Below are 15,215 nucleotides of genomic sequence, written 5' to 3' on the forward strand. Positions count from 1 at the left end.
ATGTCCTATCTTAGTTGAATTACTTACATTTATTTAACAATAGTTGTTGAGGCAGAACCACTTCTAAGTTACATCCAGGTTGAGGACTTTTCCCACCATTTGGATAGAAATCCGCATGTCCTATTGGTCCTGGGAATCCTATAAATAAAACTAATAATCAGCTTTCGCCCGCGACTCTGTCCGCGTGTAAAAAAACAAAAGTATGTAGCCTGCGTTTTTTCAGACTACCCTCTATATTTATGCCAAATCCTCGAGATGGAAACATCGATCTAAACTTTCATATTTATAATATTAGTAAAATAAACATGAAAAATGTCGCCTCATACACTAGATGGCGTTGTTTTCAATTTTTAGTCGTAGTTACTGTTTTATCCGCATTATCTAATTTTTAACCTTTTCAAATATAAATAACAAATTCAAGCTATTTAAATAATTTCAATATTTACCAAAAATCCCGGAGTCCGTATGTATGATATCGACGAATTCAGCGTCCGATGAATCTAATCTTTGCTTCAAGGGTAGTTTATCAAATAAAGGAAGCGCTGGATCTAACCCGGTTATCCTGGCTACGAGACCTAGATACAGAAATATCCTTTATCCATACATCCATCCGCATGGGATTACAAAAAAACTATTGTATTGTTTAAATTTGTCAAATTTTCAATTGCAAATGTCAAATTTCCGTTACTAATAATCTTGCATTCTTAATGTTGGCATCTTGTAGTTTATAGTCCCTTTCCCTTTATGAAGGTCTTTTTTTCAAATTTTGTACCCTCTAAGTTTAGTAGCGTGAAAATATATAGCCTAAGGCATGTAAGTGTAGGGCTTTTTATTAAAGAGTTATTCAAAAATATGCTATGAATGAGATCCTACGCGAAGAAGTGTATTTACGCTTTATTAGTATAGATGAAAAAAATAAAAAAAAAATATAAAAAAACGATCTCTTACCTGATTTTAACGAAGCTCCAGCGACTCCGGCCGACTGGGCGCCTAAACTGTGTCCCACAAAGTGGGTTTTAGATAGATTTAAACCTCTGAAATCATTAAAGGAATTTAAAAAACTAACCCTTGCCTGCGACCTCGTCCGCGCAATATTAAGATAAAATAGTAGCCTATATGACTATCCATGTCAGCTACCCTTTAAAGTCCGGTCGAAATCGGCCCAGCTGCGGAGATTACCCGGAACTAACCCGGCTTGCGGACAGACAGACAAAAAATAAATGCGATTTTCGTTTTCAGCAACGCAAATACATCTTTCCGAAAAATGGAATTCTCTTTTGATATTACAGACACTCCAATTTTATTATATACTAGATGTTACCGTGCGGCTTCATCCGCATGAAATTATAAAAATTTTATTTTATCGTTTACATTTGACAAATTATCAATAGCAAATGTCAAAATGACATGACATGACCTTGACAATCTTGCTTCCTTGATGTTGGCAGCAACTTATGGTATCTTTCCCACATTAGGGCCTTTACTCAAAATATTTACCTCCTAACTTTATTGGCGTGAAAATATGCCTAAAGCGTGACGTAAGTGAAGGGCTTTTTATTAAGAAAAGAGTTTTTCAAAAATATGCTGTAATTGCTGACATCTTAGGCAACAAAGAAGTGTGTGTTTACGCTTTATTATAATTGTATAGATATATTCCGTAAACTATAGTCGGCTCAACTCACCTTGATACTAAATAATCAATAAAATTAGCAGCATAACGTCCGATGTACCAAGTATTTTCAGCCGCGGTGAAATACCAAGGGCCTGCTTCTAAACGTTGGGCCTCTACTATTATTAAATTTGTATCGCCACGTTGCATATACGCTGAAAATGGTAGAAACATTAACACAGAAGATAAGCGTGAAGTGGAAGTAATTCCGTATGTTTCCCGAAGGCTTAATGTCAATGGTTCAGACTTGTAAGCTACAGATCTTGGGTTCGAATCCCGCTGTACCAATGTGATTTTGATTTTTCGAATTTTCATATGTACATAATTTACCCGACGCGACGTTCTTACGGTGAAGGAACACATCGTGATGTCTGCACATATCGGTGAAGTAATTCAAAGATATGTGTGAAGTCAACCAACCCGCAGTGCAGCGTGGTTGACTATGTCCTAGTCACCCTAACTTACGGTAGGCTCCGAGCCCCTCGGTGGGGACGTATAGTGAGCTGGTGATGATGATGAGATCCCTTTCCCTTACCAACTTGGAAAGGATAGGAAGGGAAAGTGTATTTTATGGAGACGTATACCATCCGTTGATTAAATGTGAGGCATATGTCTATAGGAAGCTGTCGCTTCGCCATTTTAGCGATTTCAAGGCTTGCTCTTTTGCCAATTTATGTTTAAAAAAATAGGAATTGAATTTAGTTTTGTATTTTAACTAGCTGTTCCTGTGCGGCTTCATCCGTTTGAAATTATAAAAACTTTATTTTATTGTCTACATATGTCAAATTATCAATAGCAAATGTCAAAATGACATAACATGACAAACCTTGCTTCCTTGATGTTGGCAACAACTTATGGTCTCTTTCCCACATTAGGGTTTTTATCCAAAATATTTACCCCATAAATTTAATGGCGTGAAAATATATAGCCTAAAGCGTAACGTAAGTAGAGGGCTTTTATTAAAGAAAGAATTATCCAAAAATATACTCTGACTACATAACAAAGTGTGTGTGTCATAATCTCCCCTGCCTTATCCTACTCCCGTAGGGTCGGCGCACTGGGTTTTCCCCCTCCAAAGCACTCTATAATCCGTCATCTCAGTCATCACTCCCTTCTTGATCATGTCACCTTACACACAATCCATCCATCTCTTTCTATGTCTACCTCTACCGGTGTACCTCCACATTCATAACTAACGTCCGTCTTGTTACTTGTTACATGCGATTCATCCCTTCTCATAACATGCCCATACCATATTGTGACTACATAACAAAGTTTGTACTTTATTACAGAGGTAGACCTAGAAAGAGATGGATGGATTGCGTAAAAGGGACATGATTAAGAAGGGAGTTATGACATATGACGGAAGATAGTTATTTGGAGGACGAAAACCCGGTGCACCGACACTACGGGAGTAGGATAAGGCAGGGGAGATGATGAGATAGATTTTTACCTTCTCTGACAACTAAAGCGGATCCATCCGTAGCTTGCTCCATAAAAGCGTGGAAATAAATTACAGTCGGATCATTAAAGTTGATATTGGATGCGAATAGTTGTTCATCGTCGTTTAAAACTAATTCTTGATATACTATGGGGTTGTGCCTAAAAAAAATGTTAATCACAGGGGTTGTCAACTCAGAACCCATTATTATATGTGCAATCTATGGATTATTTATTGAAAACTGTATAATTAAAACTATTGCTTGTGTTTTCGTTAAAAAAAATGTAATAAACATAGCCTATGTTACTCAGTAACGTAGCTTTTTAATGGTGGAAGAATTTTTGAAATCGACCCAGTAGTTTTTGAGTTATTTCAATAAATACAAAAATACAAATCTTTCTTCTTTATAACCCTAGTATAGACTAGATGTTGCTTGCGATTTCGTCCACGTGTAATAAAAAAAGTAGTACAAAATCTAGCCTATGTTACTCACTGATAACGTAGCTTTGTAATGGTGGAAGAATTTTTGAAATCGGCCCAGTAATTTTTGAGTTATTTCAATACATACAAAAATACAATTTTTTTATAATATGAGTATAGACTAGTTGTTCGCGGTTCCACGTGAAATTTAAATATAGTACAAAATCTAGCCTATGTTATTCAGTGATAACGTAACTTTTTAATGGTGGAAGAATTTTTGAAATTTTCCCAGTAGTTTTTGAGTTATTTCAATAAATACTAAAATACAAATCTTTCCTCTTTATAATATTAGCATAGGCTAGCTGAAGCTCGCGACTTCGATGTGAAAGTGTAATTTGTCAAGAGTTTGACAAAATATATTTACATATTACCAACCAGCTCATGGGAGGGGGGTCATGATCCCCTCCCCTGATGGTTTCCTACTCTTAACTAAAATACCATGTTCTTACCTGGTAAATAATTGGAATTGTATATCATGAGTTTGTCTGACATACGGACATTTGGATTTGTCAACGGGCGATGCCTGCAGAACTGCGTTTTCAAACTGAATTTCCGGTGGATCTGAAAGAAAGTAGTACTAATATTATAAATGCGAAAGTTTAGATGGATGTTTGTTAGTTTGTAGCCTAAACGACTGAACGGATCTCGATGAAATTTGGTATAGATGTAGAGGATAGTCTGGAAGACATAGGCTATTTGTTTTTTTAATTCCACGCGAACGTAGTCGCGGGCGAAAGCTAGTGTAGAATAAAATTGTCCTTTACAGTATTTAAATTGGACTTATAGTTTAGAAGATATCGCAAACACAAACAATAAGGCTTAGAAATTTGGAATCTTGCATCGGTAGATTTCTGTTACGTAGATTACTAAGTTAATACTTTTGGTAATAGGTTGAAAAAAACGTGCGAACGTAAGTTTTGAACTTTCAAATTTCACGCGAAGTCGCGGGCAAAAGCTAGCGTATAGATAAAGATATTGCAACAGTCGCTGTTATCTACTTCATACTAATATTATAAATACGAAAGTTTAGATGGATGGATGGATGTTTGCTAGAGTATGTAGCCTAAACGTGAACAGATTTTGATGGAATTTGGTACAGATGTAGAGGATAGTCTGGAAGAACACATAGGCTACTTTTCATCCCGGAAATAGTTACGGTTCCTGTGGGATTCATTAATTTTGTATTTTGATGTTTACTCGATAATTCTGCAACGGTTCAACATATCTTATTGAAAGGCACAGATATAAAACAAAGTCTGGAGTACACATGGGATAAGGTTCATCCCCGAAAAATGTCCGGTTCCCGAGGGACATGTTATTTACATAGTTCGTCTGTTTTACCACGCGGACGAAGTCGTGGGCAACAGCTATTGTCTAAAGCTAACTTAAGTGAAACAATATAGATATTAAAGCATTTGATGTTAAGTAACATTAAATGTTCCGTTAAGTAGTGCGATGTTTGTTTACGAAATGAACGACCGTAATACCAATCCTTTGGAGCGTAAACATTGCATGAGATTGTATTACTTTGAGATTTATTTACTCCCTAAGTTTAATAGCGTGATAGCGCCTAAAGCGTAAATGGCTTTTTATTAAAGAACTAGCTGTTCCCATGCGGCTTCATTCGCGTGAAATTATGAAAATTTTATTTTATTGTCTACATTTGTCAAATTATCAATAGCAAATGTCAAAATGACATGACCTTGGCAATCTTGCTTTCTTGATGTTGGCAGCAACTTATAGTCTCTTTCCCACATTAGGGTTTTTATCCAAAATATTTACTCCCTAAGTTTAATGTCGTGAAAATATATAGCCTAAAGCGTGTAAGTGTAGAGCTCTTTATTAAAAAAAGGATTATTCAAAAATATGCTGTAATTGCTGACATGTTAGGCAACAAAGAAGTGTGTGTTTACGCTTTATTATAATAGTATAGATACCAATATTATAAAGAGGAAAGATTTGTATTTTTTTGACCGACTTCCCAAAAGAAGGAGGTACTCAATTCGTCGATATGTTTTTTTTATGTGTGTTACGGCATAACTCCGCCGCTATTGGACCGATTTTGATAATTCTATTTTTATCCGAAAGGTAATACTTGCAGGTGGGTCCCATTTTTTTGTTTAATTTTTTGGAGTCTAAGACTACGGCGTAGTTAAATAGTTTAGCTCAAAATCGCGCGACGAAATTTCGGGTCATTTTTGCTTTCTTTGCTTATTGTATGTATTCGATTCACGTAAAAACTACTGGGCCGATTTTGAAAATTCTTTCACCGTTAGAAATGTAATTTATCTGTGAGTAACATAGGCTACTTTTTTTAATTTGCGGACTTATTGTTTACGGACGACAGTCCGTTATAAGCCACGCACTAATTACTTGTATTCATTTCCGATTGTAACGTAATAATTTAAAACATGCGATAGTTATGTTCTAACGATTATGCGTAAAGAAAGTATTCAGTAGTTAATGTAAATACAACCTTATGTACATAGAAATAAAGATGAAAATTCTACACCTATGAATATCCGGGTACAAAATTGATCAGTTGGAATACATACTACATTATTTTCCTTACTATTATATAGATGTACTAGCTGTTGCCCGCGATTTTGTCCACGCAATCTATACTATTATAATAAAGCGTAAACACACACTTTGTTGCCTAAGGTGTCAGCAATTACAGCATATTTTTGAATAATTATTTTTTTTATAAAAAGGCCTACACTTACGTCACGCTTTGGGCTATATATTTTCACATTAAACTTAGGGGGTAAATGTTTTGGATAAAAACCATAATAAGGGAAAGAGACCATAAGTTGCCTCCAACATAAAGGAAGCAAAATTACTGTAAGGTATTTTGAAATTTGAAATTAAGAATTTAACAAATATAAACAATAAATCAAAGTTTTTAAAATTTCATGCGAGTGAAGACGCACAAGAACAGCTAGTATTAAGATAAAAGTAAGCCTATAATATGCCTGTCTATGTCAGCAACCCTTTAGTGAAAGTCCAGTCAAAATCTGCCCAGCTCCGGAGATTACCCGGAACAAACGCGGTTTGCAGACAGACAGACAAAAGTTAAATGCGATTTTTGTTATCAGCAACTAAAATACATGTTCGCGAAATCATATTACAAACAGACACTCCAATTTTATTACATGTATAAATCATATAAATCTTACTAAACTTAGTTATTACTAATATTATAAATGCGAAAGTTTAGATGGATGGATGTTAGAGTTTGTAGCCTAAACTGCTGAACGGATCTAGATGAAATTTGGCATAGATGTAGAGGATAGTTCGGAAGGCAGGCTACTTCCTATTCTTTTAACGCGGACGGAGTCGCGGGCGATAGCTAATAATATAAATCCTAGTTCAGACGATTGTTTGTCTTTAAAAAACGGCTCTCGATGAGTGTCACATATGTAGAACAACTACAACACAGGCTAGTAATAAAATGTTTCTTCACGCGGACGAAGTCGCGGGATAACTAGTAAATAATCATTGGATACTTACGTATAATAGACAGGAAACAAACTAAAGGCAAAGACTGCATTGTTAAACACAAAAATATATACACTTATATATAAAAAACTATTAAATTTGAAGAGATTTTATTGACAGAAAGCGCGTAAAAATACTTCCTACGATCAAATAACTAAACTAGTTGCTTACACTGTTAGTAAGAGAATGTTTGATATCGATTGAGACATGTATAATGCTATCCAAACTTACAGCAACATGTAATACAAAACGCACAGATTTTAGTGGGGCATATACTTTCTACTATTCCAAACCCTTAGTTTGTCTAAATAAGATAGATTAGTTTGACAATTCATTTAAAATTCAGTAGGGATGGGTTGTGTAAAATCAGCCATGAAACTTATCGATTTTCGATTTTTATTCTTATAGAAGTTGGAATCGATAGATTTATAGTTGTAAGTTATCAATAAAATAAAAAAAACACTGTTTTCTCAGATTAATAATGACCATAACAAATAATGAGAGTAAATAAATATTTATTACTACTACAGCCGTACGTAATCGAATTGGATTTCGCATTATTTCTGTCATCGCTAAATTCTCTACACTATAATAAATAATAGAATTGTCCTCTAAATTAGTTAATAAGAAAATAATAATTTTAGTTGAGTTCGATAATTATTTAAACCGAATATCGACAGTTCATAATTGTTCGCTGCGTGTTTCGTCACTACGATACCTGTCTAAGTACGGCATTTTTCATACAAATTGAATTCGATACTTCATATGCGTCATTTATCAAACTAATCCATCTTATTTAGACACACTATAATAGATTAACTTTTAACAGTGGTAGAGCCCTTAACATCTTTAAACGAAATCGTCCCCACGTAATACCACGACACAAAGACAGGTGTGAATTGGAAGAAATTCCGCGTACTGTTTGATAAGTGCAAGGCATAATTTTAGTCTCCAAGGCCTTAATTTAGTCCCTTTCTAAAGAAAGTTATATAAGCAAAGGTGGCCCTTGATAAGTAAGGGATGGAAAGGAAAAGTGAATCTGACAGTGGAGGAGACCTATAAAGGGAGATCCTCTTTACATGCGTCTTCATATTAAAAGCAACGCATCTACAATTACGGACGTCTAAGGGCAATCGCTTCGCCAATTCGGCGACTTCAGATGGCCGTTTTCCTTTATAGAAAAAAAACTTTCGCCCGCGACTACATCTGTGTGGAATTCAAACCAAAAAATAAATCGCCTTTGTGTTCTTCCAGACTATCCTCTACTATGCCAAATTTCATCGAGATCCGTTCAGCAGTTTAGACTACAAACTCTGCAAACATCCATCTAAACTTTTGCATCATATATATCGATAAGTTACGATGGATGGATGTTTGTTAGCGTTTGTAGCCTAAACGGATGAGGAGATCTCCATGAGATTTGGTATAGGTTTTGAGCATAGTCTGGAAGAACACATAGGCTACTTTTTATCCCTGGAATAGTTACGGTTCCCGTGAGATTCAATAATTTAGTTTTTTAATGTTCACTCGATCATTATGCAATGATTCAACATATCTTATTGAAAGGCACAGATATAAAACAAAGTCTGAAGTACACATGGGAGTTCATCCCCGAGAAATGTCCGGTTCCTGGATACGTAGCTTTTTGTTACTTATACAGTCGTATGTTTTCTAATACCACGCGGACGAAGTCGTGTGCCACAGCTTGTTTACATTAGTAAGATTAGTAAGTAAGATGTGATTTTTAGGGCAATATGCGGTCGTATAGAAAACTATATATCATCTTTGCCTCCGCCATATCGACTGCAAAGGTTAAAATTAGCTCGAGCTGCAAGTACTGAAGCCCGTACAGCGACTAAAGCGCCTTCAATCAGCGTCTGTTGGTGCTGCACTTCTCAGGTAAGTTCAATATAAGATAGCAAACTCGCAGGCCTGAATCCACCGAAATGTAAAGCGACCGCTGCACAAACATCCGCAATTGCAGCGTTGCCTACCCTTCATTGACGGAGACGCACATAAAGAGGACATTTCCCCTTCATATGCGTCTCCACCGTCAAATACACTTTTCCTTCCCATCCTTTCCTCTTAAGAAAAGGATGAAATAGAAAGGGACTAAAATTAGGCCTCCGGCACCACACTCATCAGACTGTACGTGGAATTGCTTCCACTTGACACCTGTCTGTGGTGGTATTGCGTAGAGCCCTACAGTTAAATTTTAAGACATCTTAACAGAGACAACTTACAGACAACAAATTAGACTATCTTACAGGTTTTGTACTTTTCCTATAAGCGTATATGTATACACTACACGATTTTTAGCTGTGCAGTAGTTTTTAACAGTGGTAGAGCCCGCTTTAACATCTTCGCACTGTAGGGCTCTACGCAATATCACGACCACACAGACAGACGTGAAGTGGAAGCAATTCCATGTACAGTCTGATGAGTGTGGAGCCAGAGGCCTAACTTTAATCTCTTTTCGTTCTCACCCTTTTTCTCATAAGAATAAGTTGGGATGGGAACGTGGATTTGACGGCGGAGGAGACGCATAGGGAGGGGAAACATCTTTATGTGCGTCTCCCCCGTCGATTAAGGGTAGGCAACGCATCCGCTGTTGTAAATGTCTATGGGCAGCGGTCGCTTCCCCATTTTGGCGGATACAGGTGGCCGCTTGCTCGTTTGCCATCTCATAGTTTATAAAAAAAAAGTTGAATTGGTAAAACAATCGATAATCCTAACAGTTGTGCGATAGTTTGGTCAAATGATTCCAAAATATATGTAACCCCCAATTTAAAAAGATTTTGTAATACCCACATTTACTTTTACCTCAATGTCTAGTCTAGAATTTAAATTTATATTTCAAACAAGACTTTTCTTATTAAAGAGAACAATAATGCAAATTTTTATATTTTTTTTAACAATAATCATTGCCAAACAATATTTTAAAGGCCCTTTAACCCCTCTAGACCTCTAGTGCCCTCAAGGTTAACGCCCACTTTGGGAAAGATTCTAAATAATAGTTTTTCGATTACAACCGAATACTAAAATAACATTTAAATATGTATAAGCGTCTACAATAGGCCACGAATTAACTACATACTAAAACATGGTCGTCAAATTGTAAAATTTGAATTAAATAATTTTAATATTGTTAAGAAAATATACTATATTAGAGGAAGTTTGACAGTAGCCCCAGTGGTTGAGAAAATAAGAAGTAAAAGGTTAGCGTGGTATGGGCATGTTATGAGAAGGGATGAATCGCATGTAACAAGACGGGCGTTAGTTATGAATGTGGAGGTACATCGGTAGAGGTAAACATAGAAAGAGATGGATGGATTGCGTGAAAGGTGACATGATCAAAAAGGGAGTGATGACTGAGATGACATATGATAGAATGCTTTGGAGGACGAAAACCCGGTGCGCCGACCCTACGGGAGTAGGATAAAGCAGGAGAGATTATAATGATGATTGTAAAAGAAATGTGTAAGAAATATTGCATTCATCCGTGAAACTATAAATTCCAGTTAGCTTTTATTCTTGTATAGAAATACCTAACAACTTGTACTAAGTCTTACATGTACTAGATGCCAGAAGTGATCAATGCCAGCACTGGAAAGCTGGATTCAGGCCAACCGTCGCTATTGTGCAAGCAAAGTATGTTCGCTCGCTGGCAATACCTCATCACCAAGCTGCCCTTATTGCCGCAGGTAAGTGGTTACTAAAAAAGACCCTTTTTGTACCTTTCAGTAACCTTTGTAGTGCAAGATATCAAAGGACTCGTTTAGTTATTTAATAATTTATTAAACTACTGTTACTTTACATTGAATACTAAAGAAGGCCCTTCAAGGCCCTTCTTTAGTGCCACCAGCCACTTGTGTGCTAGTGATCTAAAGTACGGGACCCATTGAGACCTATAATAGTAATGTAACTCACTAACGAAATTACTAACATCATAATACTCAATGATTACTAAAAAAGGCCCTTTAAAGGCCCTTCTTTAGTGCACTTGCCTTAAGTCTCGTGAGCTAAAGATCTAAACCAAAGGAACTCCTTGAGTCCATTAACGCTAAAATTACACACTAAGTTACTAAGCGTTGTAATATATAATGATTACTAAAAAAAGGCCCTTAAAAAGCCCTGCTTTAGTGTCCATTTCCCCCCAACTTCGTTGCGATACTAAATGTCTTATTAAGTCCTTCAATAGTAAACTTAAGGAGGCCCTTTGTGTGATTTCTTAAACGCCCCTTATTTTGTTTCCTACGTAACTTGGGTTCCGAATTCGAACCCCAGGACTTGACCAACGACCAAACTTCACAAACAAACTACTTCTACACCGCAATGACAACCACAATAACAACGCAAAGAACAAACGACAAATCACCAAAGAGCCCGCGACTAGTGGGCGACTAGGTCTGTGGCGAGACACTCATAACATCGCGGTTCAGTGTAAGACGGTCTCGCCACAGCGCCATCTATTAAAACGTAGTGAAAACGACGCCAACACCCCTTTTCTCTGATCTGTAATACACTTAAATGAAGGACCTTACTTAGTCCTTCAATAGTAGTTCCCTTGGTATAGTTGTTACTAAGTTTTCTAAGGGCCTTATATAGTGTAATTTTCTAGGAGTCAGACGAAGGTCCCAAAGAAATCAAGCCCCCAGCGGACATCGCCAATATGCAATATTTTGAGGCCAAACAAATATGTACTACATACCAGGTTTGTTAATATTGTAATATTTCACACAAGCAATACACACACTCTATAGCCACACTCTATAGTTCATTAAACGTAAAAAAAGTAAAATCATTTTAATAAAAAAACAAATCTGCCTAATACTCGTGTATACGACTATTGTAATCAAAAGGCAAACTTTAACACTGGTATAACCCGCTTTAACATCTAATACCACGACCACACAGAAGACAGGCGTGAAGTGGGACCAATTCCGCGTACAATCTGTTAAGTGTCTGTAAGGCCTAATTTTAGTCCTTTTCCCTTTCCAACCTTTGCTGAAAAGGAAAGGATGGGAAGGAAAAGTGGATTTAACGGTGGGAGAGACGCATAGGAAGGGGAAATATAATCTTCACGTGCTTCTCCGTCGATTAAGGGCAACTGCAATTGCGGATGTCTATGGGCAGCGGTCGCTTTCCAATCCGGTGGATTCAAGCCGCTTGCTCGTTTGCTACCTTATATTGTAAAAAAAAAACCTTTAATCCTCATTCTCTAACTCGTAATCTCATTTCAGGCTGCAAAGGAACGTCTAACAATAGCTTTTGAGAAAGCAAACTTAGGTCGTTGGGTAAAAAAACCCATAGAACAGGATCATTTTGTATGCGATATCGTGAAACCAGATCCTAGAGCACTGTTCGCCTAGACGGATAGTAATCCATACGTTTGTAACATCGTGCAAGCGTACAATCTATTGAGAGGCTTTGGACGTGGTTGCATTCAAAATATTAAAACAATCTTATTTAAATCGATAATAAAGTTAATTACAATTAGGATAGAAGATGGTTTAGTTGATAAATCTAAGTTAAAACTTAGAGCAACTGAATGTAAATTAAAATGTAGATTAAAGTTTTGGTCGTGTTCTAAATTAAAATTTTGGTCGTTACATAAATTAAAATATGGCACAATAAAGTGTAAATTAAAGTTTTGGTCGTATTATAAATGTAAATTAAAATCTTGGTCGTGTTGTAAATGTACATTAAAATTTTGGTCGTTAGATAAATTAAAATATGGCACAATAAAGTGGAAATTAATGTTTTGGTCGTCTAATTAATATAAATTAAAATTTTGGTCGTTAGATAAATTAAAATAAGGCACAATAAAATGTAAATTAAAATTTTGGTCGTGTAATAAATGTAAATTTAAATTTTGGTCATTACATAAATAAATATATGGCACAATAAAGTGTAAATTTAAATTTTGGTCGTTAGATAAATTAAAATAAGGCACAATAAAATGTAAATTAAAATTTTGGTCGTCTAATAAATGTAAATTAACTTTTTGGTCGTCTTATAAATGTAAATTAAAACATCGGTAAATCTCAATCAAAACTAAAATTAAATAAGCAGATAGAAATCGAGTAAATGCTGAGAGAAATTGAATCTAAGAAAAAATTATTAAATATTCAAAACGTAGCACATCTGATAGTTTTAAATAATAACTTAGCATAATAAAGATCTCATATATAAAAGTTAAACCAAAGTTTAATAAAAACAACGTACAAATAAATAAATTACGTATTTTAGTAATCTTAAGAAATTAGATTTAAAAGTAAAATAAAAAGTATATCCAATATTACGAATACAAAGATCAAAATTATTATATTTTCCTATTAGAATTATCTAGAAATATGTCCAATTTTATAAAAATCCTGTTAAATGTGCTGTGATTTCCGAAATCCTATATAAAAATGTGTTTACGCTTTATTATATTAGTATAGAGTGTAGATAGATTTAAATATTTAAAAAAAAAAACACTTCCAGTTAAAGCCTTTTAATATTTACTTAGTTAAAAAGCTCAATTTAAAATAATCTCAAGTTAAAAGTACTTACGTTAATACGATTCTCTACTCTTTGAGCGATTGATGACAGCTGTCAAAGTGACAGCTCGTTTCGCGCCAAAACTCCAAATCCTTTCAATAGTATGTATGTATTTACGCCTGCATTATGCTATACGTGCTGGGTTTTGTCCTATTTAGGTGACAGATGAATTAAAAAATTAATATACAGTAATACCTCCCTATAACGCGGTATCCCTATAACGTTTTATATCCCCGTATAACGCGACTCCCTCCATATAACGCGATATTTCTAATTCGTAATGTTCACAATTAACTTATACTAATTGTAAGTTTTTGTCGTATTTTGAAATCAAATTATTTTATTAAATTTATACATGGGATAAGTATAATAAATATTAAATTTGTTGAATTATTTAAATAACGTGTTATACGAGGTTAAAACGCGTTATACAGTTCAAACCGCGTTATAGGGGGGATTACTGTATAACGAGCGCCGGATAACATCGTCAGTTACATCCGTTATAGCGACAAAATTAAACTCGTGCGAAACATAAAAAAAGGTTTTTAGGACTGATATAACTTCGATGTTAACGGTTTTATTGTAAAATATTTAGGGATGTCCCACAACTGGCTGATAAAATGGCGGATTCCGCTTTGGCGCCAAGGGGGGGGGGGTTGTCAGATAGTCGTGGTTAAGTCAAGAGCTTGACAAAATATGTAAATATATTTTGTTAAGCTGTTGACCAACCAGTCGGAGGGAGGTAATGACCCCCTCCTGTATCCGCCCCTGTGCTGATAGCGGCTCTGACTAATGACGTCACTGTCAAGGAACAAAATCCGATATTTCCATCACATTTAAACGGATTATCAGATGATTTACAATTTGGTGGGACTGGCCCTTAACGTAACAGTTTATTTTGATTATTTTTTTATTTATTATTATTTTAAGTACAATTGTATTGTTTAAGATTGAAAATAAACGATTTTTTTTAGTAAAATTCGAGTGCATTTCCGTTTTGTATTGTTTGAAGATGTTTTCAATATTGTGAAGAAAATGTTTACTTTTTTTAATTATAATTCTGAAATAAAATGGTATAATGTGTTGAGTTTCTTTTATTTATTCCTAGACTCCATTAGGCACTAAAATTACTAGGTTTAATATCATACTTTATACTATTACTAGCTGTTCCCATGCGACTTCATCCGCATAAAGTTATAAAAAAATCATTTTATTGTTCACATTTGTCGAATTATCAATAGCAAATGTCAAAATGTCATGACCTTGGCAATCTTGCTTCCTTGATGTTGGCAACAACTTATGGTCTCTTTCCCACATTAGGGTTGTTAACCAAAATATTTACCCCCTAAGTTTAATGTGAAAATATATAACCTAAACCGTGACGTAAGTGTAGGGCTTTTTATTAAAAAAGAATTATTCAAAAATATGGTGTAATTGCTGACATCTTAGGTAACAAAGAAGTGTGTGTTTACGCTTTATTATAATAGTATAAGTATATAGATAAATGCGAAAGTTTAGATGGATGTTTGTTAGTTTGTAGCCTAAACTGCTGAATGGATTTCGATGAAATTTGGTATA

At 35.2% G+C, this 15,215-nt stretch overlaps 2 protein-coding genes across 2 annotated transcripts in view; one reads left to right on the forward strand and one right to left on the reverse strand.

Moving 5' to 3' along the window:
* Positions 1 to 7,436, reverse strand: part of LOC106101255 (pancreatic lipase-related protein 2-like) — an 8,153-nt gene extending 717 nt beyond the window's left edge. The window contains exons 1-7 of the mRNA XM_013280417.1: positions 7,104 to 7,436; positions 4,040 to 4,151; positions 3,123 to 3,271; positions 1,683 to 1,824; positions 949 to 1,034; positions 447 to 575; positions 28 to 138 (exon numbers count right to left, since the gene is read on the reverse strand). Coding sequence (XP_013135871.1) covers positions 28 to 138; positions 447 to 575; positions 949 to 1,034; positions 1,683 to 1,824; positions 3,123 to 3,271; positions 4,040 to 4,151; positions 7,104 to 7,143 — 769 coding nt within the window. The 5' untranslated portion in view covers positions 7,144 to 7,436. The remainder of the gene's footprint in view (positions 1 to 27; positions 139 to 446; positions 576 to 948; positions 1,035 to 1,682; positions 1,825 to 3,122; positions 3,272 to 4,039; positions 4,152 to 7,103) is intronic.
* The window catches only part of LOC106101254 (double-stranded RNA-specific editase Adar), a 20,268-nt gene extending 7,552 nt beyond the window's left edge, over positions 1 to 12,716 (forward strand). Inside the window, exons 11-14 of the mRNA XM_013280416.1 lie at positions 8,840 to 8,990; positions 10,673 to 10,795; positions 11,713 to 11,805; positions 12,335 to 12,716. Coding sequence (XP_013135870.1) covers positions 8,840 to 8,990; positions 10,673 to 10,795; positions 11,713 to 11,805; positions 12,335 to 12,463 — 496 coding nt within the window. The 3' untranslated portion in view covers positions 12,464 to 12,716. The remainder of the gene's footprint in view (positions 1 to 8,839; positions 8,991 to 10,672; positions 10,796 to 11,712; positions 11,806 to 12,334) is intronic.
* Positions 12,717 to 15,215: the final 2,499 nt, after the last annotated feature.

The sequence above is a fragment of the Papilio polytes genome, unplaced genomic scaffold (genome assembly GCF_000836215.1).
Source record: "Papilio polytes unplaced genomic scaffold, Ppol_1.0 DF824002.1, whole genome shotgun sequence".
In the NCBI taxonomy this organism is placed as follows: Eukaryota; Metazoa; Arthropoda; class Insecta; order Lepidoptera; family Papilionidae; genus Papilio; species Papilio polytes.